The 25042-nt window shown below is 39.8% G+C and overlaps 2 protein-coding genes across 2 annotated transcripts; one reads left to right on the plus strand and one right to left on the minus strand.

The window, feature by feature from the left end:
* Positions 1–9094: 9094 nt before the first annotated feature.
* On the minus strand, positions 9095–15301 carry polr3glb (RNA polymerase III subunit GL b). The gene is made up of 9 exons (XM_030782188.1): positions 15284–15301; positions 13860–13926; positions 13406–13565; positions 12948–13077; positions 11534–11602; positions 11082–11138; positions 10194–10264; positions 9612–9728; positions 9095–9496 (listed from the first exon to the last, which is right to left on the minus strand). The coding sequence occupies exons 3-9, from the start codon at positions 13523–13525 to the stop codon at positions 9410–9412; spliced, it is 651 nt and encodes a 216-aa protein (XP_030638048.1). The 5' UTR covers positions 13526–13565; positions 13860–13926; positions 15284–15301; the 3' UTR covers positions 9095–9409.
* A 7905-nt stretch (positions 15302–23206) lies between these two features.
* Positions 23207–24787, plus strand: ankrd34a (ankyrin repeat domain 34A). Its single transcript, XM_030782771.1, has one exon. It carries the CDS (start codon positions 23207–23209, stop codon positions 24785–24787), a length of 1581 nt encoding a protein of 526 aa, XP_030638631.1.
* The last annotated feature ends 255 nt before the right edge of the window (positions 24788–25042 follow it).

The following is a 25042-nucleotide window of genomic DNA, read 5'->3' on the forward strand; positions in this document are numbered from 1 at the left end:
CGGATACCTTCTTTAATATGACTGTTGATCAGAACAATGAGATTAGAGCATGCATTATTCAGCGCAGACCATGGAAATGAAAGAAAATTGTTTTTGTAACTGGTGTGCTCCAGTTAGAGACTGATTTATGCTGTTTGTTTAAAGGCACCTCTATAATGGGAAAGTGACATTTGAGATGGCTTATCTTCCTTGACAGGGACTGCCTTCTTTGCTCTGCAACTGGCCTTGGTCTGCGATTCTTATTACTCAGTTATACAAGAGGGGAGCAGGTCTTGCCTTGTGATCTTTTTGTGCTTAGAAAAATCATATTGTTAATTGTATTTTAATTATATCTATATTGTTAATTATAATCATATTGTTAATCATATTATGATTATACTTGTTTCCTTTATAAATGCATTGATAAGCTTGTACTTGTGCAATGGACTACCTCTCATTTTAAAAGAGGTGATGCTGACCTGTTTGTCCAACATTTGCAAACTTTAATGGGTGTGGACCAGAGATGTTACAAAGTTCATAAGTGCATAATCTGGTCCACCACCCATCAAAACTTCATTGTAAGTGAAAAAATCAGTTGTACTGCGTTATATAACTTTAGAGATACCCTTCCACAGTTTGAGAGAATGAAACTGTTTCATCATCTAGATGTGCTCATAAATTGGTGGTGACTGCAGCGGTGAAGTTTAATGTCACCGCAGCGAAAGTATGCCACAGCTAAGCTCTTTTTCACTTGACCCCAATGTCTCTGAGAGCAGCCAGCCCATGTATCCCCCTCATGCTGTAAGAGTGAGGTTCCCTGATCTGCAAAATAATCTAGCTCTCTGGACAGCAACATTAGGCTAACGAATGAGATAATGAGCAAACTAAGGTCATTCACTTCATTTATATGCAAATCTTAATTTTATCTAAAAAAATTTAAAAAAAAAAATGAACTTGGAAAAACTCAACAGAATGACTCCTTTGTTGTGAAGACTAATGACCTAATGGTTTCTTCCCTATGGGTGCATCCCTTACTATCTGACTGTAGAATAGGTGCATATGATTGTATATTAAATGCAGAGTGTTGCATGTGGGGCAACATTTGTCACATGTTCTGTTTCTCATCTGTTCTCAAACACATTTCAGTATACTACACTGTATGTTGCGATATGTTGTTTGGCAAGCTGTTGATGTTTGTTTTCATGTGGAAGATTTGATATTTTTGTCCATGAGTTTGATCTGGCCTGTAGAGCTATTATTTCAGTTAACACATCTCCTCAGTCAACCATAAATCCACACCAGAAAATACATCACAAAATGGAATAATCCACTGTTTTAATGTGTTGCCTTAAAGTAAACATGAATTACTGGAATGACAAAAACTGTTAGTAATTAAACCATGCAGAAAAGGGCACAATGTGGCTTGTTCAGATGTTGTGTAGATTAATATACAAACAACATTATGCAGACAGGATCAGCTTACTCATTAATCTTCCTTAAGGACGTATGAAATATCGCAAGGAGACGGCAAGGAATTAATTAGATGTTTAGGCCCTTACACAGAAATTTAACTTCTGCTCTGAGCATCTGTTCCAAGTATCTGTGAGGGGTAAAAAGGTGAAGCATACATTATGGATAAAAGGTATTTATTTGAAGAAAATAATACTGTATGCCTTTTATTGTCCTTAAAGAAGAATTCCAAAACAATTTAAATGCCATGCAATTCAATACATAACAGCAGTGTGCAGGGTAAACATTACAGGACCACTTTCTCAGCTGAATGCTCTATCATTTTTTTTTTTAGAGAAAGTACCCCCTTTGACATCAGAGAGAACATTTGGAGAATGCTCAGATTGGAAGTGAATGGAAGGTCCAGTTTAGGCATTCTTCACTGCATTGAAATTTTTATGAGTGTGACATTTAGCATTGTGCGTTGTCTGGACTCTTTGCACACAAATCTGAAGTCTCTTTGCTTATAATGTCACGCTGAACAAGAACAGGGCTGCGACAAAGTAGGGTATAGTGTGTACTTGTCACCAAAGTAAGGTGACAAAGTACATATTCTCACAAGGTCTGGAGTAAAGAGGCAATAAAGCCAGATTGTGTCTGAAATGTATAAACCAATGATACATTGTGTTGATACATTCTCTTAGCAATTACTAACATGAACTGTTTATGTAAAAGAATGAATTGGGCTAGTTCTCCTTTTGTATTTGACTCTGAGTATTGTAGACAAATGGCAGTATTCTATTCTTCTGACTTAGCCTTGACTGTGACCTTTTAAATAAAGGCTGAGATACAGTGTTACCCATTAACAATCTTCTTTGTAATAAAATGGTCATTTTATGACTTTGTGATCATTTGATTATCACAATACATTTGGTGGAATACACAGCCCACAGATATTACTTAATTCAGGTCTCATGAATTTGTATGGCTTTACTGAAATATATTTTGGAATCACTAAACATATGATTTAAAATTCAACAGCTATCCCATTATTTATGGTGGGGTGGAGTCCTTTTATTTTGTGTCACTTAAACTAAATGAGTTTCCGACATTATTATTGTCTAGTTTTCCCCAACATCTGTGAAGGATTGTTAAAATGTAATTTCCTCAGAAAAGATCAAAGAAATGTACTGAGGAAAACCTCAACAAAATGTTTTCTTGTCTGTCCAGAAGACTAATGACATTCACCTTGGGTTAAGGGCACAAACAAAGCTTTTATAACAATGTTAGTTCAGTTTAGCCCCTCTTGGTACGTTGAGATGAGTCTGTGCATGGCTGTGCTCGACATGTGTGTGTCTCTGGGCCTCACTCTCAGTTGTTCAGGTCAGATGGATGCATTGCCCTACATATGGTGAGGGAAAGCAGTGCAAAAATATGGGGCGTCTATAACATGGACATTTCTCAAATTACAAACAAAGCTAGAATGACGTATCCGCCTTCACATATCCGCAGTTACATTATCCACCTCTTCTGACAACAGTGAGCCAGTAAGTATTTTGCTACCGTGATGTGTTCCTGTGTCAAAGTATCCCAGGTCAGATCTGAAATGTTTTGATTGCTTGAAGTGGTCTGCAGTGGCAGTTACTTGTTAACATTGTATCACACTTCAAAAATGTGAAAAGAAAGAATAAAAACATCCACAATTTTTCCTTCATAGAATGAGAAACAGAAAGGGAACAACATAGTAGAGAATGGTCAAGGGCCTGCTTGAAATTACAGCCACGTTAGTGGATTCATTAGGAGTGTAGCCAGGAGCAACAGCATCTGTCAAATCTCCCTTGACAGCTGAAATAGATTTGTTCATGTTTGATGCACAGCCCATTGTAAATATTTGATGAGCCAACCAAACATATTCTACAAAACAGAATCAGTGTCCTCAGATCACATTTGTTTCATGTGATGTCAAATTGTGTTGCAGCTATTTCGTTGCCATCAGTTTTTAGGTCATTGCCTGCCAGTGTCACAATTATTTAAGCAGTTGATGGCCATGATGAATAAACACAGCCTCCTTTTTCTAAAGGTCATGTGAATTCTGCCATGTCCATCAGGACGCTCTCGGAGGCAGTTTAATGCTTGATAAAAGCCAAATACAGGCCCAGGTCGTTGATGGCTACTTACAGATGCTTTCAAGACTCTTCCCTGCTTAGAGTGGCAGCACCAGACTCTCTGACAGTTCCTTTGTGTTTGTGTGGCTAGCAATCCAGGGTGGAGAGGGACACTAAATTAGGGCTCTTACTACCATGTTAAGGACCAAAAAGCTATAAGAAACAGATTCAAGGTGAAGATAGAGAACAAGTGACTGAGAGTTATGGTGCTGAAGAAAGTACAGCTGAAAAGGCTTTGATTTGAATGTCCAGTGAGGGTCTGGTGCCATCCTGTGCAGACACAGTTGGATTTATAAAATAACTGAAGATATGTGTAGCTACACCAAGTGGGTTTTGAGATATGCAATGCAAACATGAAAAAGGCAAAACTTGTGAATGCACCACTGACATTTTGGGAATAATATCCCACCTTATGCCATTTTTCATATCATAGGAAAACGTGTATGAATAGTGCCTAAAGTGCAGAATTAAGGTAGAGAAAGAGGGAAGAGAAGGAGGTGCACAGTGAGTGCATGTGTGGGTGTCTGTGTGTTATGAGGTTCAGTTCCATTGCCTTGGACAAACTGTGCTTGACAAACAACAGCAGATCTTGAGCAAACGTGCGCACACACACACAAACACACACACACACACACACGCACACGAGCACACACACACACATGCACACGAGCACACACACACACACACACACACACACACACACACACACACACACACACACACACACACACATGCACACGAGCACACACACACATGCACACGAGCACACACACACAAACACACACACACACACGCATGCACACGATTACACACACACACACACACACACAAACACGCACGCAAACACAAACACACACACACACACACACACACACACACACAAACACGCACACACACACACACACACACACAGGTGCAAAATACTTGAGTAGGACAAAATGGATTGCAGTCTGTCATAAGACGTCCTTGAACTGCTTTTGTTTTCTGAGCACGGCCACTCTTCTTCCCTGAGACAAGCCAAGTGCCACATTATAATTAAAGCAAATGAAAGGCAGTGACCAGGACTCGCTCTGCTGAACTATAATTAACTGAATGTGTTGTTTGTGTGTGCTCATTTGTTTCAACTTGAGAGGATCCTCTTGTCCGTCAAGCAGGTATACAAGTAAATTATATTTATTTCTGTCCCTGTTTAAATTACGTATGCATAAGAAGAATATGTATATTGGTATGTATACAGCAGAGTGTATTACAAGTGGTTACGTGAGTTTATTTGTCTTTTGTTGCCACTGCCCACAGAGAATAAGAAGAAAAATGAATTCCAAGAAAAAAAGAACAGAGTGAACTTTGTTAAAAAAAAAAAAAAGAACCTAGATACAAATGTGTACATACATTTGTCATCCAGAAGTCTTTGTCTGTCAATGTTTATCAAAGCTATTGGAAATTATAGGTACTGCACGCAGACCACATACACTGAGAACCTGATTTAATAAGAACATCAATAACAGCTTTAATTTGGTTCAGCATAAAAATAAAACTGTCAGGTCTCTGTCCCTACCTCCATGTCCCCTGGCCAATCAGAGCCAAGTTAGACCTGATTGGCTAACTACTTTTTTAGTCAGTTGTATGCACCTGTCCCCAATGTATTCCTTTATTATGTCTGTGTATATATACACCTGTGTTTGTGCCCTTGTGAAATCGTACACTAGCTGTATGTTCCTTGTTTTGTTGTTGCCTTGTTGTCTTTGTTGTCCTGTTAGACTTGCTCCTTGTTTCCTAGTTAGCCCTGATAACCCGAGTTAGATTGTTTGCCCTATTCCTATTGTTTAGCCCTATTCCCTCTATTTAGCCCTGTTCTCTGTTTTGAGATCCGGTGTATTTACCCTAACTTGCTCTTGACTTGGATTATGATTTGGATTTTAATAAAGGACTGCCTGCATTTGCATCTGGTCTCCTCTCAGTTTGTGACAAAAACGTTCATTTTCTCTTTTAAATTTAAGGATGCCACTACAATTCATGGTGTGTATAAAATACCGCCTAAAAGGGCTCAAGTGCAATTACCTCTAACTTGGAATGCCAGCTTTCTTGCCACCCTGCTTGTCCAACTTGGTTTGTGTGTTCCCCATACTCTATTCTCCCACTTGCACAGCAAGATCTGTTTATCCAAGTGCTTGTGGAAAAATCCATATCCAAACATCAACAGCTTGCCAATCCATAATGTCTTAATACCAGGAAACGTGTATTAGATAAAACACCATGATTTCCTGTGTGTGAGTACACCTTCACACTTACTGAAATTCCAACCAAACACCCCACATTTAATGTGTCTTACAGAATATTGTGCTTAATCAACAGTGCCCTCGATGCCCAGTTTAGTGAAGCTGGGAAAAACAACAGAGATAGTTTTAGATGCCTACGTGCAATATCTGACATCCGAGTGTGCACCTGCTGTCCTCAACGTAGGCTCATGTAACCAAATTATTTGTACTGGGTGGGGAAGCTTGATGGCTGGACACGTCAACCCTTTTGAGAGAGATCAAAAACTAACTGAAATTTTTGGGGCTGAGGGGCTCTTTCTCTACCAGTAAAATCGCTGAGCTGTTTAATAGTTCTGTCTAATCAACGATGTCACACTGCTCTGTAACTGTACAAAGGCCCTCGTCACTAGTCTGTGTGGATTTCAGAGCCTGTGAATTGTAATTGCTCAATGCCCTTTGTTTTACCGGTGGAGGAGTAATACACTTCTTAAAAGACTGTTTCGATGGCACGTTCATTTTAAAGGCTGCATTAGGAAGACGCGTAAGCATTCACGAATGCCCAACCGCTACCACCCTCTGTGCCCCTTCTACCCTACGGTCATTTTAATCTCTTTGACCTGCTGCCTACTTGGGCTCTGGTTTCAGTCCTGTCAGCCTGCAGTAATGTTCCACGAGCTGAGTTACTACATTTCCTTGAATAAAGCCGAGTATCTATTCCCAGGAGAGCTGTCTGGACGGGACTTAATTTGGGAATATGCTGTCTCAGTCAAGTCCCCTTTGTAGAAGTGATGTAGGAAGTCTTTGATTCATCTTGGCCTGAGCTGACCAACATCTTACATTATATCTTTTCCAGCTTTGTACTGTTTTCGTACGTGTCTCCAACACGTTTTAACGGTTGTCTTCATATGCCGACAATCCTGTATATTTTCAAAGGACCACAGCAGTGTAGGGGAGGTATGGATTTCAAAATAGCATGTATACTCAAAATGAATGAATAACAGTAAAAAAATGACTTGACATAACATCCCAACAGCAGCTTCCACAGCTTACAGAGGTGCAGTGTGTTATGTCCCTGACTTAAGGGCATGTTACTGGTCTTTCTTCAGAAGGATAATCTTACTTTGATCTTTCCCAAACCAAATCAGAGTTAAGCACTATGATTCCCAGCTCCTGCGCCAGTTAATGTCTAGCCAAACGGACAAAGCTCAGTTTATTCACCAGCCCTCAAAAGGGTCAGCAGTGATGAATGTCAGTGAGTTCATGTAAAACAGCTGTTTTGTATTCCAAAACAGAAAATAGAGCGTCATGGGAAGATCCAAAGGAAATATGTTTTGTGTGATTGCTTCATCAGGTCACGAGTCAAAAATACTACTAGGACGTCCATTGACCCACTGATCTCAACTGAGGTCACAGAAGATAGTTATTACCACATATAAGACTTCTGCAGCATTCAAATGCAGGCCACTGTCTTTTAAAACCAGAGCAATGACCCTCCCCAAACAGCACCATGAATGGATGTGCCCACTAGACACTCTGTGACTTTGGCAGGTGAAAACTATTATCAAACGTGACCTTCATTGATGTATACATCCCAAAACAAATGACTACAAAGAGTTTATCTTGTAAATGGAATTAATCGCTCGCTGTGTTATGATTCACATGAGAGACTATATTCATTAAGAAGCCTTCAATTCCAGAAGGGCAATCAGCTTAATTTAAAATAAAACAAAACACAAGCGTCGGCCATACTAAGAAAACAAACTAAAATAGAATACTGGAAAAATACATTTGAGAGTCTGTAAACACAGTAAAATCAACAGTGAATTGTGGAAACAAACAAAACATGTTTGTTTACAGCCTGGAGAGGGTCTTTCAGGATCTCAGTCTCCTTTAAGAGATGACGGACGGAGATGTACTGCTCACTTCACAGCAATGCTGCGTGTGCAACCCTAGCAACAGGAAAGTAAGCACAAGCCTTAGCAACAGCACATTAACTCACACCGTTGCCGCTAAAACGGCCAAGCGCGCATGCACGCACGTACACACACGGTAGTAGCCAGCATGTGCAATCACATTCCGTAATTTCAGGTTGCAGTTCAAAACAGAAATGTGAGACAAGACAACATCCTCATGTTTGTTATTGGCAAAAAGTTTGTTTGAGGAATCCATGAAGTACTGGAAGTTCCGTCTTGTTTAGGAATGACAACATTATTCCTTGTCTTAAATATAGTTAAACCCCACAACATGATTTTAATATATACATACGTGAATGATCATTTGAAAACGAGAAAATACTATATTACCTTTGAGGACAGTGAAAAAGCAGGTAAAGAACTAAATTAAAATGCATTCAGTGTAGGAGGGCAAGTCATTCAGTTCAATTACGTAATTTTTTTTTTACATGGCACTGAAGCGTTCACTTTCTCAGCTTTCATTTTTTGGATGTAAGTCTCACTTATATCCGATAACAAATGCTTCTTCTTCTGCCATGTTCAGGGCAGGCTATAAAGTACGTTTTGACAGAAAGATTTTAAGAATATACACACACATATATGTGTATATATATCTAGGGGTGGTAAGGTAGGTGAAAACAATGATATTTATTAGAAATCCTTTCTTGGAAAGAAGTGATTTTGAGATTTCATGTTAACATAAACTACTGAATCAGGAAAACATGTCAGGCAGCCAGCAAACACACTAAATATATTGCTGAATTTAAATGAAGTGATTAGGGAATAGTACATATTATATGTTGTGCTTAATATGATTTTACCATGAATGATTTTCCTATTAGTAACACGCCACCTACTTGTCATTTCAATGAACTGCTCCTTTTTCCAGGAGCACACGGCAAGAATATGGAAAATTCCACCTGACATAGGCTTAACGTAGGAATGCTTTTTCACATAATATGTGATACAAAATTACAACACATTAACATGTAAGTTCATATATATTTTTAATTTTCTAAGATTCAAACAAAAATATCCTATTTAAAACACTACAGGATAAAATGTACATTATTACATTATATTTTGACAATAAAACATGAGCATCAGTCATCAAAAATACAATGGTAAAAACAATAACATCTTGAAATCTTGACTAAAAACTGGAAATATTTTGTCTTTCTTACGTTAAAAATGTAAAATTTCACAATAAACCAACTGTCCAACAGAACGGTTTACATAAAAAAAGAAAACGTAACTACATAGGCCATATCTAAAATGTTCTGTCTATAAAAAGGTTTCTTTTTTTAAAAAAAAAAAAAGACTTGAAAAAGCTATGCAAAGGGCTGTATGAAGACAGAGCAGCATTTTGAATATGAGCAGATGTGCATGAGGACACCACTGACAGCTTAAACACGTCAGAGTCAGAACTAGCTTCGATCAGAAACTGCAGTCTCTTTGTCTTCATCTGATATCTTTTATCTTCTGAAACAGTCTTTAGAGTAATCTAGTCACTCAGGAAGCTGCCGGACAGAAAACGGTCAGTGCCAAAGTCTCAGAACGCATGGTCTACTGACAGTGAAATCCTGCATGACAAACCCAGTTCGCTGCATCAGTAAATGGCCTCATCCATGTTATCATCGCTGTCCCCTCCAAACTCCTCACCATTGTCAAAGTATGACATAATGTAGTCTGTCTCCTAGTGGAACACACACACACACACACACACACACACACACAGAGTCAGAGGGAGAGGACATGGCAGATAACATGTGATACGGGCTAAACAGACTGTGAAGGCCAGACGGGCTTACCTCCTCAAACTCTTCTTCATCATACTCCTCCTCACCCTCTTGTTCCTCTTCCTCTTGCTTCTTCTTCTCTCCCTCCTCTTCATCAGAACTCACTTGTTCTTCTTTTTTCTCAAGTGTCTGTAAAACCAACAGACAAACAGCAAAGGAAGGTTTGAATGCCGATTAACATATCTCAGCGGCAGCGTGCATTATTTCAGTCGATGTGACTATCTGACTCATCTTTTTTTTTTTTAATTTCTGATAAAATTTGTTTCTCAATTTCATATGAAATCTCAACGGTCCATAAGCAGAGCCAGTTCACAAACCTGTTTATGCTAATTGAAGGCTGAAGGCTAACTGATCTACTTATTACTAGGAAAGTTCCTCTTGAGACTATAGCATAAGCCCAGAAGCAATTAGACTGCTTGGTGTATTGATTTGTACTTTAAATCTTAATCAACCATTCTCTACATAGAGCCCCAAGCAGTGCTGATATGTCACTCCAAGGAGAGAAGCAGTAAGACTCTCAGGTATAAATATTTGGTGTGAAGGGAAGAGAGAAATGTTCAGTTCTAAACAGGTTGATGAGGTATTTTTCCGTACCTCTAGTTTGTGTATAATGTCCTCAGTGTCAACACGGGCCTGAGCGCCTTGTCTCTGCACGGCTGGGGTTTCTGTAACAACAAACAAGTATCTTACTCTGAGACGGGAGGGCAATTGGAGACCAAAAAAACCCCCCCAAAAAACCTTTCACTCGTTTTCTCTCACTGCAAATGTCTGGGAAATGATTTGCGAAGAAATGTCTTTCCGCCTTGCCAGATAACACGCGGGAGCGGGAGAGTCTGGTCCACTCGTTGTTCAGAGGCAAGAAAACTCTCATATTTTTTGTTCTTTGGCCATTCATCCCTCTTCCTACATTCTTTCATTTTGGAGGTGTGTGTGTGTGTGTGTGTGCCAAAGCTGCAGAGAGCTGTCTTGCTGATTTCCCCAGAGAGTGCGATGAGTCACAGGCTTGGTTCGACACTTAAGGAATAAAACAGAGCTACATTCTACTGGTCTGGCTCTCTCTCAGCAGGTCTCATTTATACCATCAGTGGCCTTTCATGTGGGCTACGCAAATGGCCTGGTCTCCCTGAAAATATATGCATAACCACCATGCCATTTCATCTCCATTTTATAGCTTAAATGACCTGCTACATGTTGAGTTTTTAAACCGTTACTTTGATAAAGGCATATGTAGCTAATCCGACAGAAATATTTCAGCGATGGCTTTGCCAAAGTACTAACGATATCCTAGAGCTTAAGAATGTGAAGTGAGAAAATACAGGGCTTATTTAATCAAACAGAAACAGTGCTGTACTCATATGACTGCAGAGGCACTAGATAAAGGGCCTTCCATGTAGAACATGGCCTTGTGGCCAATTTATCTGTGTAGTTTTGCTAAACGGAAGTAATATGTGCAGAATTGGAGAGCAGACAGTGTTGACTTACTCTCTCTCCTGGGCCTTTTAACTCTGACGTGCAGTTCTTTTGGTAGCCGTCTCCAATCTAGAACATAACAGACAGTTACAGCTCCCCAGGAACTAAAAAGCAAAAGGCTGTTCAGCAAAGCTGAGATTAACTAAAATTTCATTCAAGATCTTTCAGACTGTAACATCTATTCTGTAGCATATTCAAAAGAACACATCCGGGGTAATAAATCATTTAATTAACAATTCATCAATCATTTTAATTAGTATCATTTCATTAATCAGTTCATGCATGGCAGTGCCACCTTTAATCATTTGATTAAACACATCCCATTTTTCTGTTGAACGGTATCTGTCTTAATTAAGTACATTGCCCTCCATCTATCAATGGCTGAGGAAGTCGTTGAAAAGCTAACACACTATTTTGTGGTAAATAACGAAAATGTGACAAATTAAGAGGAATAAACACTCTACCTGGGTTCCATTCCATGGTACCATCAGTAAGCTCAGAGTTCTGGTACTTATCTGAATAACGCTCCACATCTACAAAGAGGACAAATCAGGAGGAAAGAGAGGTTGTATTTTAGTGCATGCACACACACATACACACACACACACACACATTCCTGTAAAGTTGGTAACATACACAGTTACCCAAAGCACTGATCTAACATGTTTATTCTGGCTGTTTCTGTTTATGATGAGACAACTAACTGTATGCAATTCATAAAATAATCAAATGCTGTGGTTAGAATCATAATAACATAACCTCAGAGTACTAGAGAAGTTCAAGTTTCTCAAAGGCCAGATCAAGGTTCATATTTTGACAGATGAGGACACTTCCTTAACTGATCATATTTAGTCCCATCAAATTATCATTTTGTCTCCATTTATTAAAGACCTGACTAATCCAACCTGGGAGAGAACACATCATTGAACCTCTGTCATTTACCAGCCCTTGTCTCTCTGACCTACTGTCCTGCTCCAATCTAACATAATTATGGCTACTAAGCCGTTCCTGTTTATGTAATGTAATGTAATGATGCGTAATTATTATTAGATTGAGATAATGAGATGAAGTGACTGGAACTGATTATTCCTCTCGTTTCCTGTGGTCCAATATCAAAAAAGCCTTCTCTTGAATAAAAGCTGTGAATAAGCTGAACAACCTCCTTAAGGAAGAAATTTGACTCAGTGGTGATTTAGTGATAAGTCATGAGCAGCTGCACTACAAAAAGTATACTAAATAAAAAACAGTTGCTGCGACACACACACACACACACACGCACACACAAATATACAACGGACAATTGAGTGATGCGAAGAGCTAAAACAAAGAACAAAATGACTCTGATTCTTGGAAAGGGTGTGGGGGAGAGTGGGCAAAGGTAACAGTTTCCTCATAAAAAAAACAAACAAAAAAAAAAAAACCCTGACAGAGACAGATAGTGCTAAAATCATGTTTAGTGACATTACCTAGAAACACTTATCAGTCATCCCCACAAAAACAACCAGGTGGGTAATTGCTGTAAATGCATTTTTTATAGTCCATTTATTCTTATCTGTAGTACATAAGGAAGAATGAGGAAAAGACTCATTGTGCAACTTTTTGCAGTTTATTGCAGCTCGTGTATCTGAGTGCTTGGTAAACAAAGCTCAGATTTGCAGACCAATATCCACGTCTGTGTTCTCCTCTCCGGAGTGCTTAGTCTTCAGTTTGTTTTAAAAACAGCAGAACTAGGCAAGCATTCAGTTGAAAACATTCTTTAATCCTCAAGAAAAAAAACAGACTGATATAAAGGATGAACATAGAATTTTGCATACCATGTGTTCAAAAGTAATATGATAATAAGGGAAGAGAAGTGTGTGAAGTGAGAGGGTCCCTGACCTTTCTTGGGGGCAGCAGGCCTAATGTAGTAAGGCAAAGTCTTCATAGCTCCTCTGAACTCCTGCTTCAGAGCTAACATATACTCTGCCTCTTCTCCCACCTGCAGTGGCACAGGCTTGTGTTCCATAGGCTACATTTTTTGACATTAAACAGACAAAATAATACAGTTCCTGTCACAACTTGTCAACATCCTGACACGGCAAAATATCAAACTATATTCTAAAAAGACACAATGTATTCACTACATAGTACTACATTGGTAATTATATAATGTTATATGTTGGGCATTATATTGTTGTAACTATGTGGTAAATCTAACAGCTAGAGAAGCAATTCAGAGTCCGTCCGCTCCCCCACCCTTTTTTTTTTTTGATATAGTTGAAATATGAAAAAAGCATTGAGATGTGATGTGGTCAGTAACAGGATCTAGATTACACCATTTCTTAAAAAAGACTCACAGGGAAGAGTGGGGTTGGCTGAAGAGTAGCAGGGGGAAGATTGTCTCCTTTACTGATTCCCACAACCTCAATATTGAAACTCAGTTGACTCCGCCCCCTCCCACGCCCGCGTCCCGCCATAATGACGGAAAATCAGACCAACAACAATAAAATGGACCTGCTGAGAGAAAAACCAAACATAAAGATCAAAATACAGTATACCTAATGGTAACATTCTCATTGTAAAAAAAAATTCTCATTGTTAGGGCAGATTTGCGCACAAAAATCAAGTTCAACTCAGTTCAACTGTACTTAGATTTAATTATGACTGCATTCATTTTAACACTACCTTAGGTGATGAGTGCTTTATTATTTATTTTATTGCTCCTAAAAGGGATTAATGAAAATTAAAGAGCCTGTTGGAACATTCATATAAACAAACTGGTTTATTCACATATATAGATTAATTCAGTACCTAATGCAGTACCATCACTTCATTGTGATAGAACACATCATGCCTTCATTATATTTCACAGAAAAACCTGAGGAACAAAAGAGGAAAATTTAACTATATGATATAGGCTCCTTTTGTGCCAGAAGGCGTGAATAGATTAATCTACACATCAATAGTCGCGTCATGGCAAATTCATTAAAATATAGTATAAAAAGAAATCAACTAAAATATATTATTTAAAATATTCTATCGGAAAATGACCAGATATAGACGACAGTACACACGGCTGTTACATTAAAAGGAAATACAAGTGCTCTCCATGAACTTTTGATTCCCTTTGTACTATATACAAGTGCCGTAGTTTTTTGTAGATAGCATTAGTCGCGACTAAACCAACTAGATAGGATACCAGCGCAAGAGGGCACTGATAATCCTGAACTAATGACTGGAAACCGCACACTGCTGATCACTTAAAAAGATAACATTTCATCATTGAAAACTTCTCCCCTGTTGGATGGATCCGTGTGTACTGATCATACACCAAATTTCTCGCACATCTAAAAAGAATAACTAATTTGGGATTATCAACCAACAACCTACTCCTGAAGACGTACAGATGTTGTTAAAAACGTAATTTGGACTGACATCAAGGTTCTCAAAGGTTTATCAGTAGGAATTCTGTTCGGCTCCTCTCGGGAATTAGAGCTGAGGTAGATTTCTGTAAATAAAACACCCCTCTAAGACCGACATTTGCACAGTGCTTTCTAGTAGCACTCTGGTCAGTCCATCCTGACCAGTCCACAAGTCAGAGTCCTAAACAGCCCATTAACGGTGAAATAAGGGGTGCTGAAGTAAACGAAGGAGAGAACATTGAAGAAGTTCCTCTAAAGGAGACACACCCAACTGCTCTACGGACAATCTAAAGAACATTCTTAATGTGCAAAACGATGCATCATCCGTATCTAAACAGATTCATATCGCCACATTACGAAACGTGACAGGAGTGCTATATTTCCATGTTGTATAGGAATTCCAAGAATAAACTTGCTGCTGAGGTTTCGCCAGCCTTGCTTACTTACAAGCTGTTACTCTTTAAACTGCCAGAATGATAAAACGCGGATGAGTGCACAGAAAAAAACAGCCTTACAAGTAAAAAAAAAAAAAATCCATAAAAATGTATTCCCAAAGACTTCGTCATTTTACAGAACTTCAGAATAGCTTTCGGGCGGGAAATCGAAGCAGCTACTTTATCACATAGCTTATGTTAGCTTTCTGCTCTGCGCTGCTTGAAGTGTTCCTCTGTCGCTGATTTTTCTTTTTCACTTTTCTAAGTAGTTTTCATTTCCGTTTTGGGAGCTGTTAAATCGAAATATCTGGGATATAGTGCTAAGAATAGGCGCGAGTAAATTAACACATAACACGTATTACTGTAGTTAGCCTAATACCTTGCTCCTAAGTGTTCATGTTTTCCGTTCAGAAATACGGTCCCACAACACAACTCTTGAGTGAATTTAAGTTCCGCCTAATTAAATATCAAAAGTTGCACTTTGGCCCTGTCGACACAGAGGTCCTTAAAAGTCACTTCAAACTAAAACTAACTTTAAGCAGGGTGGCATTACGTGTTAACAAAAAGAGGAAATATTCCAAATCATCCACTTAAAAATTATACAGGAAAAAAAGCAAATTTCAATCAATATAAAATGGCTGACGAGAAACCGAAGAAGATCAGTTAACATACCTTTTTAACATACACATGATAATAATATTGACATACTTACAACCTAAGATTAATCTCATAGTTGCAGCCACCGGAACTGCAGGAGCAGTCGGATATTTGCTATACTTCGTATTAACAATAGGATATACATTGCCGAGCCGCAGGTTTCAATCGTACAGTGTAGGCTACTGAATTTGGAATTACACGTGGAATATGTAAAAATTCACTTTCTGCTGTCTGCACATCATTCTACAGGTGAGTTCATCACTGACAAAAAGTTGATCAATTAAATCAGTCAACAAGATCACACTTGGAGTAAGGCTGTGTGTTTTTTTTTTAATTATAATTACAATGAACATTTTACAGACATTGTGTACGACAGCTGCATGCCGTTTCCACATTTTTCTGTATGTCTGGTGAACTGTGGACATAACTGTAAAACAAGTATTCTTGCCTACAGACTTCATAAAAGTAATGATTCGACATCCTTCCAAAATTAGAAATCAGAGATACATGCGCATCGTCACCCCGGTAAAGGTTTTTCCTGCTGCGGCATGTGCATGTCACCGTGGGAACGCTTCTGTAGGAATCCAGTGAATCAGTTGCCATAGAAACTGTGTTCCATAATAGCTACAGTCACTGAATTAGTATTAATGCAGTCTGAGAATTATTTCACCTTTCATTCTTTACCACAGAGAGCCCCAGCATACTTGGATTTAATATATGAAAATTAGCGCCAGTAAACCTTTAAGATCAAGCAAATACGTTAATAATAATACGGGTTTCTACAGATCTACATTTTTAAAGCCAGTCCTACGGTCAAAATTTTACATTCCTTCACAAACATTAGGCCTATTCTCGCGACACATTAAGATGAAGGAAAAACAATGAGGAATGAGTCATCATGATATTCATATTATGTCAGAGGGTTTCTAGACACACAAGTCCATCAGTGTACAGGAATAGAATCTAATGGCTAATGCTTGACCAGAATTTAGAGTAAACAACAAATAGCCTACAAAATGGAGGATACACCGAAATGTTTGTGGCAAACATAGTCATTGATATGCGTGTACGCAAATGATGACTGAGATGGGTAACAGCCGACCAAGTTTTCATTTCCCTGTCAAGGAGACATCTATTGTGTTGCGTGTGAAAATGGCATTTCATGAGGACTGCTGCAGCGACTTTTAATGTAGTTTACAACGAAGCAAAGTAGGTTACGAAAAAATATATAAAACGCAGGCTTGCAGTTTGATTAAGAGTGGCAAATAAGCTATGCAATTTTATGCTTAAAGGCTCTTAAGATAGCTAAAACTACGAAGTTAAATCCCTTCCTGGAGACTGAGTGTATTACACCATTACAAAAGGAGCTGGCTAATTTCTAAAAACAAGGAATCAAAAAACAAGGCAAAAAACAATGAGCAAGAAGAGAGTGTCAGCTGCTAGGCTATAGCCTACTGTTGAATATCCCAATCCTTTAAAAAAGACTGCCTTTTCAAGAAAAGCACCTGTATGACGTCTCAAAAATGACAAATATCTCGGATTAGGCCACTTAAGGTTTAGGCAATTGTTTTGTCCTTATTTCATAGACTGACATATCTCTTAGTAGCAACAGTCTGTCGCGCAGTCAGTCTGCTGCTTTTAAGACAATACCAAGAATCACTTTAGCGCCATCGAGCGCTCCCTTGCTTATCCTGGGAACTAAAAGAGATCGCAGCACATCACTTCTCACTCCTACGACGCTGCCCACTCCCCACCCCCGCAGCGACGCTACTCGTCTTCTAAACTCGTGGTCGCGGGAGAGATGTGGGGGAAGGGGAGACAATTTATCGCAGAACAGCAGCAGACAGGAATAACTGCGTAGAAAATCACTGACAGGAGGTGGATATTAGGTGGCAAAAATCAGTGGCCCATGGAATTAACATAGATTAACGCAGAGCAACCACGGTAAGGATACATTAACATATAAAATGTTTTCGTCATTGATCTGCTGGTCGTGTCTAAAGCATAAATTGTGAAGTATATATAGGATTTGCCGTTCAAATGTACATTCTCTCATTCATGATGTGTATGTTGGATGCTCTGTTTTGTATAGATTCACAAATTGATCTTTGTTAAACCTCCTTGGATTATAGCTTTGCTTCTGAGTTACAGGTGATCATAATTTAAGTCCCTTAAAATAGAATAGAATTCATTTGTTTTGTTTTAACTTAAATCGGACATAACTTATATGTGGTCCTCAAATTATATGCAGCTTCACTGCACTTTTGAAAGCATTAGCGGATTTCCAGCTTGTGCCTTTTAGGTCCAGATCAGTGATTATACAACACCAGAGTGTATTCAGATAGTTCTCGAGACGCATTTCTTTTCAAAGTGCATCACTATTAATGTTGTGATTCGCGTGGTCTATTTATAGACCGACAGTCTTCACATGTGTCACGAAAAGGACTGAGCCAAGACACCAAGGCTTAGAAGTGGGTAAAATATCCAACCAGTCCAAACTGATGGTTTATTGCAGTCCTGGAAGCCACAATATACGAGGTGGTATGTAAATTCAGACCGCTCCGATGGAATGCTGCGAGGAGAGTCTGGGAGTCTTTTCGAACAAATAATTTCTTCAGAGGATTTTTGTGGTTTAAAATGGAAGCGAACCGAGACGAAACTAACTAAACCTTCCGAAGGTATTGTGTTCCATTAACGTTATAATAACAAGAGCAATTATACAAGTGTTAAACTTATATATATCGTCTTGCTTTTTCTCTAAAGCTTTAGCTAAAAGCAACTTCATTAATCAATGTTTGTTCATTTATAGCAGCGAAAGCTTGCGTCAGTTCGAGAGGCTGACGTAAAGAATGCACACCAAATTTAATACTGAAAATGAATTAATGCAATGACCATAAAAAAAACATTTTCTTCTCGGTTGTAAATCCAACACTTTAGAATGATCATTGAACGGTACTTCTAAGTTAAATTTCTATAATAGCCTGCAACCGTGATCTTTTGCAGTCTTAGGTTCTTACTGGAGATAGTCAAGTCAGTACCATGGACAGCAACACGAAAGTGAACGATACGTAGACCAGTATGATAGATATTGAGGCTCTTAGGTTCATGACATTTGAAAATTAGAAACAGATGAATGTAGACAAATACAGAAATGAAAGAAAATCACACATTTATCAAATACCGAAGTATTGGTATAGTAGGAAATATATGTATGTGAATCATGACTCTCAATTCTTGTCATTGTCAAATCATTAACGTTGCCTTAAACCTCAGAAACAATTGGTTCATTCTTTTTATATAAATAATCAGATAATTATATTAAACTGGCCAGTATAATTCTTTTAAAGCTCTCCAAATACCTTTCTGCTTGCCTAGCATTCTTGGAAAGTTCATGTTCATTTCTTTCTTCCTTTCTTTTTTTTTTTTTTTTTGTTCAGTGATGTTTCTATGTTACAGTTATATAAAGTGTCCTTTGGGGCACAGAGTAAATGTTAATGAAAAACCTTTATTGATTCAATGCTGAGTTATTCTTCAGTCTATTTTTGTTTTCTCAATAATTCCTTCGAAGTGCCCCTCTCTTTTTTAAAGACCACACCATTATAGTACAGATTAGATTACTTTCTGTGTCTAAAAGAACACTATACATACAGTGTAGACAGATTTGTCTGCATAATAGACAACTGTTTTGCATAGCGTTTTTTTAGTCAGTGAGGAGTAATGCAGTCTGAGAACTGTGATCGTACAACATAATTGTACTTCCTCCGTTTACTTTTAATACAAAACAGATAAAAAAAAGGTAGAAGCAGTCATAGCCCTCAAAATACACTGACTCAAAACCAAGATGTCATGACCTCCATCCACTTCAGCAAACCTAATATCTTTATGGCTCCTGAAAAGAGCCATCAATACATTCTGTGACTGTGCCAAAGGGAGAATCACAGTATCAGCTGGCATCCACTGGTGTGGTACTGCTCACCTGTGACAAGGGATTGATGGCCAATCAGTGGGCACAATAGTGACAATTGCAGTGAGGAGGAATCAAGAAAGCAATAGCGCTGATGCCTTTGAGAAAATGATATATTTGCACAATCCAGTTTGGTTTAATGAGCCAACCAGCAGGCTAGAAATGGCCTCTAAGTTCTCTGGGGCGATTGGTAATTTCAAACGATGCATCCACTACTCAAACAGCCCCCATACCACCACCCTCCAACCTATCCACAGCCTTGAGGAATGAAATCAGCTCTGGAGTAACACACCCCACTGTTATGTAACAGCTTGACAAGAGTGCAGAGTGCAGAGGGGAGAGAAGAGAGAATAGAGAATAGAAGGACAATGAGGGAAAGATGTTGAGAGGTGTGATGATTGAGGAGAAAAGAACGAGCGATAGATAAAGAGAGGCATTCAGAAAAATGCTTGACACTCATTTCATTGTCTGTCTCAAGTACGTATTCGGTTGTTGGAAGGTATAAAAACTGTCGAATTCACTGCTGCCATTTGATTCTGTTTTGCTTGCCACTGACTGTTGTGCCATCATTGTACCAAGCATTTTCACAGAATGCTTAGTCATTTCATAAAACCACCCCAAACTCACAGATGAAATCCTTTGTTCAGCCTCATCTGATTGATGTTAACCTGCCTACCACATTCTACTGAGGTGAAAACACAGAGGTCAAACTGGGACACAAAGTGCCTAGAGCGGACACTGCAGGAGAGAAAGCATGACAGCACAGTCTATGTCTCTGGCCCACAGGAGTATTTGTTCTACCTGAATGAACACCCGCAGTCAAACAAAGGAGCAGCACATGAAGCTTCATTAATATCTGGTCTGACATGATGATACACGGTTTGTTTTTATAAGGATAACTATTAACAGGCCACAATACTCAGTCTTACACAAGGTAGGAATATTAAATCTGAGGGCAGAACTGTCAGATTGAGTTGCCTTCATCTGTATTTACTGCACTGTGGCATTTAAACAGACTGCGTAAAACATTGAAAGACAAAGCACACCCTAAAAAAAAAAAAAAAAAAAAAAAACAGAGCAGAGGAAAAAACACTAAATGGAGACTGCATGGGGGACTGGATTAATGTCTAAAAATGGTTCCGTGACGATGTTGATGGATGCCGTCTGACTAAAGCTGAGATGACTCATGCTCAAAGTTGAAATCTGAATTTGAAAAGAACTTTCTCCAAATTTTTTCGTTTGCTTACTTCTTTAAATGAATGTACAAAGTGCTACAATTGTGATGCAGTTGTTAGTCCTTGCAGGAAGACATATATCCCTCTCACCCCTCCCTTCTCTCTCTCTCTCTCCCTCTTTCTCTCTTTCTCTTTTTCCTCTGGTGTGAGCACCAATATGTAAAAATTAGTGCATCTAGCTTGCTGGGGTTAAGCTCAGGGTGCAAAATCACAGAGAATGCCTAATGAGGTGCCCTAAGACTCAGCCTGTACTCTCTTTTGTAGGCGGGGGAGTTGGTAGACACGAGAATGCCGGCACAGCCATGCTGCAGACTACTGCGGTGCAGGGCACATCCACATGGTCTTTCCTTTAAAGAGGCCTTCTGTTCCTTATGCCCTAAAGCATCCCTTTATTTAGGTTATGGCAGCAAATTGCAATGAAAGGAAATCAGCATCTGCCATCATAAGTCTTCTCAGTCCAAATTTGCAAATGAAAAGGAAGGAAGGTTGATTGTAGGTTATTATTTTAGAGACATACGGTGAGGATTTGTTTGTGTGTGTGTTTTTAAGAAAGGAACTTTCACAAAAAAAAATGCAGCATAGAGCCTTTATTTGATATAAACAGGTAATGTATTTATCATGACAAACAAAGCAGTGTGTAGAAGCAATCCCCCCTCCCTCACCAAAAAAAAAAAAAAAAGAATAACATCATCTTTCTTAACCACTGCTGCTGCTCTTGCAGTACTCACCGACCCAGAAGCAGGCTGGAGATCAGCTCTGTAAATCTTCCTTGCAGCTTCAGTCAGGTGTAGAACTATATTTCTACTCTTACCTAAGGGAGTGATGAGAAATAACTGGATGACATACCGACTTACCCATTTCACTCTCTCACCCCACTCCTGTCCCCTCCAAAAGCCGCTCCACAAATCTCTCCTCTCCACTTTCCCCTTTGTGTAGCCCACATAAATATATCAGCTGACCTGGGTTATGTCAGGTATCAAATCAACTGTCAGCTGAAACTGAGGCATTGGGCCTCTGTCAGCAGAATGTTAATCGCTCAGTTTGTCCATTTGAAGGTAATGATAGTAATGTGTGCACCCCCCCCCCCCCCCCCACACACACACACACCCTCCCCACATCTCTCTCAGTTCATTTGTTCTGATTGTTTTGTCAGATTGCCTGGCAGGGGGAGCTGTCTGCTTACAGTTCCTGCGGCAACAAGCGAAGATTGATCGGCAGCCCTCAAAGTCATTTACAATTTGTCTATGGGCCCTGAATTAAATTTAGTGTCCTCTTTATAGGTATGATAATTGTAATCATCAGGTTTTTTTCAGCCCTTGGTCACAGACAGCTGTGGGTTCATTGTGAGATAATGGTGTATATTAATGTGGACAGCACACGTTGAATAACATCATTATTTGAATACTGTGTTCCATTAGACCCTACAGGTGGTAGATGAGAGGCCTAGATGTTTTTTTGTGCACAAATTGGCTGAAAGGAGCTTCCATATTTGTAGGGCTTTTCCACTCATGTCCTGTGGTCACCATTCTTTTTCAACTTTTTGTTATCAAAATAGGCCCTGGTGGAACAGTTTCACCCGTTACAATTCATCATCTCCTGGCACTATAGAATTTGAAATGTCATGTTTGTCACATCATTCAGAGGCTACATGATGGAGGCTATTTCATACTATGGGTGAATGTTTATTTTGAGTCGAACACTTAACGTGCTTTCAGGACGTAGTAATTTTGTATTAACTTTAGCTTACCAGCTCTGACCCTGTCTGATTTCAACAAGTGGCATGTGTTATGCAAAGGCCCTCGGTCAGTCAGTCTGGCAACACTGTCAGTGTTTATGTACTATCACTGCTTGTCTGTGGAATTACAAAGTCCGTTTAATGGAGAGTTCAGTTTCAGAATTCATAGTGTGAGCTTTTACAATGGGAACTATGGAATGAAATGGCTGAGTTGATTAGGAACTGTACCTCTTTAAATAGAGAGATTTGCACTTGATATCATGAGGATCATACACAGAATCTAACAGACTGTAACTATGCCCTTAATACTTTAGATCAAGCAGCACTGCCACTAACATAACACAAATAAAGGAACTCTTCTCATATTTTGATCATATTTGTTGAATATCAGTGCCCGGGGACAAGCATTATTTAACTGTGAGTATACAGTGAGTATTTTACTTTCATTCTGAGAGTAGATTGGCACAAGGATGCTTTTCAGGTTAAATGTTACTATCATTTTCTGGAATATGACAGTGTAATTAGAGAACAAAAAAGTTACACTAAGTAAGTACACTTAGTGAGTTGCAGATAGAATTTGAAATGGAGGGTTGCTTCAACCATTTGAAGTGTTTTGTTTTGTGGTCTAGGTTGTCCAGTGTCTCACTAGGAATGGCTGAACATTGCTGAGAAGAGGAAGAGGCTGTAGGGTGCTGCAGAAGGGGAGCTGACATGGGAGACGGAGGGCCTCTACACACAGAGGGAAATGCCCTCCTTAAAGCTGTATTTCAGGGCAAACTGAGACTGGCTCGTCTGCTGCTGGAGGGTGGAGCCTACATTAATGAAGGCAATGAACGTGGGGAGACACCCATTGTTGCTGCCTGCCTGGCAGGTTATGAGGATTCACAAACACGTCAGAGAATGGTGCGATATCTCCTGGAGAAAGGAGCCGATCCCAACATCCCTGACAAATCTGGTCGGACTGCCCTAATGCATGCCTGTGCAGGACAGGCTGGGAAAGAGGTGGTGTCCTTGCTCTTGGAAAATGGAGCAGATCCCAGCCTTAAAGATTACTCAGGGTCATCTGCTTTGATGCATGCCATCAATAAAGGTGACCGTGAAACCCTGCAAATTTTGCTGGATGCTTGCAAAGCCAAAGGCAAAGAAGTCATCATTATAACTACTGACACGTCTCCCTCAGGCACTAAGAAGACCAAGCAATACCTAAACTCACCCCCATCACCGGGTGTAGTAGATAAGCTGTCTCCAGTGGCCTGCATGTCTCCTTCTGAGGTAGAAATCCGGACCTCCAGCTCCCCCGCAGGAGAGGAAGAGGAAGGAATATTCAGCTTTGCGCTAACTTCTGCTTTACCACTTCCCAGCAACCGCCCTCCGGGAGAGAAAAGACCTCCTCCACGTAAACTGCTCAAAAGGCTCAATTCAGAGCCCTGGGGCCTAGTGGCACCATCTGTGCTGAGTGGGGCAGCTCAAGAGAGGGTGGAGGGGAACCTGGAGGAGGAAGAGAAGGTGGTCACTGAGATAAATGGCTTGTCAATATCTGGACCAGGGAGACCCCTCTTGTCCCGTAGACACAGTATTGAGACACACGACCCTTCCTCCCCAAAGCTGATTGACCGGTCCTGCTCAGAAGACTGTGCATCCCTTTGGGGTCCCTCGTGGGCAGACAAAGTTCAGCAGCATCAGATTCTTTACCGGAGAAACACTGCTCCAGAGTCCCAGGAGAACACTGGCCAGACCTCAATGGCTGTCCGTAGCCTTGCTCATCCCAAACTCACCCGCATGGAACACTATGAATCAGAAACGCACCTTTGTCCTGAATCTATTCCTGGATCTCCAGATTCTGGACGTGTGTCAGTGGAGCGCCGCAAATACAACGCTTCTCCGCTGTCCCTGCTCACCAGTTCTTCTCGGGAATCCCTAGAGAGTATCCCAAACTCTGTGTCCCCTATTACAATGCGGCGGCGTCCTCCAGGTCTGCTTGAACGTCGGGGCTCTGGCACCCTCCTGCTGGACCATATCTCTCACACTCGGCCAGGATTCCTTCCCCCACTCAATGTCAATCCCCAGAGGCCCATCCCTGACATCAGAGCCAATGGCAAGCCCACATCACCTATTCACTCCAGCAACAAAATCTTACTGCCTGTAGCACCTTCCTCCCCGAAGCGTGGCCCTGACTTTAAAATGAAGAAGAAGCTGATGAGGAGACACTCCATGCAGACAGAGCAGATGAAACAACTATCAACGTTCCAAGAGATCTTGGCGGAAAAGGTAATTGAATTTAATGGAGATTGAACCACTGCAGAGAGCCAGGGGAGTGCAAACGGTGAAGACGAGATCACACTCCTTCATTTACATCCACACGGAGGCCCAGGCTTAATTTGTTCTGGCCTTGTTTTCAACAGACTTTTTAATGATTTTCATTACCAACATTCATGTCGTTTATGTTCCCCATGAATGTCAAGATCATAAAATGTTGAAGTATTGCTGTAGAAAAATACATTTACCATATCCTTTTTTATAAGCTTTTTTGAAATTTTGTAACCGCTG

This window comes from Chanos chanos, chromosome 8 (genome assembly GCF_902362185.1).
Source record: "Chanos chanos chromosome 8, fChaCha1.1, whole genome shotgun sequence".
In the NCBI taxonomy this organism is placed as follows: Eukaryota; Metazoa; Chordata; class Actinopteri; order Gonorynchiformes; family Chanidae; genus Chanos; species Chanos chanos.

Coding starts and splice junctions, on each gene's coding strand:
- polr3glb (XM_030782188.1), bottom strand. CDS start 13,525: ATGGCGGGACGCGGGCGTGGGAGGGGGCGGAGTCAACTGAGTTTCAAT. Junction 13,078..13,405: donor AGCCAACCCCACTCTTCCCT/GTGAGTCTTTTT, acceptor CAAAAAATGTAG/CCTATGGAACACAAGCCTGT. Junction 9,497..9,611: donor ATGAAGAAGAGTTTGAGGAG/GTAAGCCCGTCT, acceptor GTGTTCCACTAG/GAGACAGACTACATTATGTC.
- ankrd34a (XM_030782771.1), top strand. CDS start 23,207: ATGGGAGACGGAGGGCCTCTACACACAGAGGGAAATGCCCTCCTTAAA.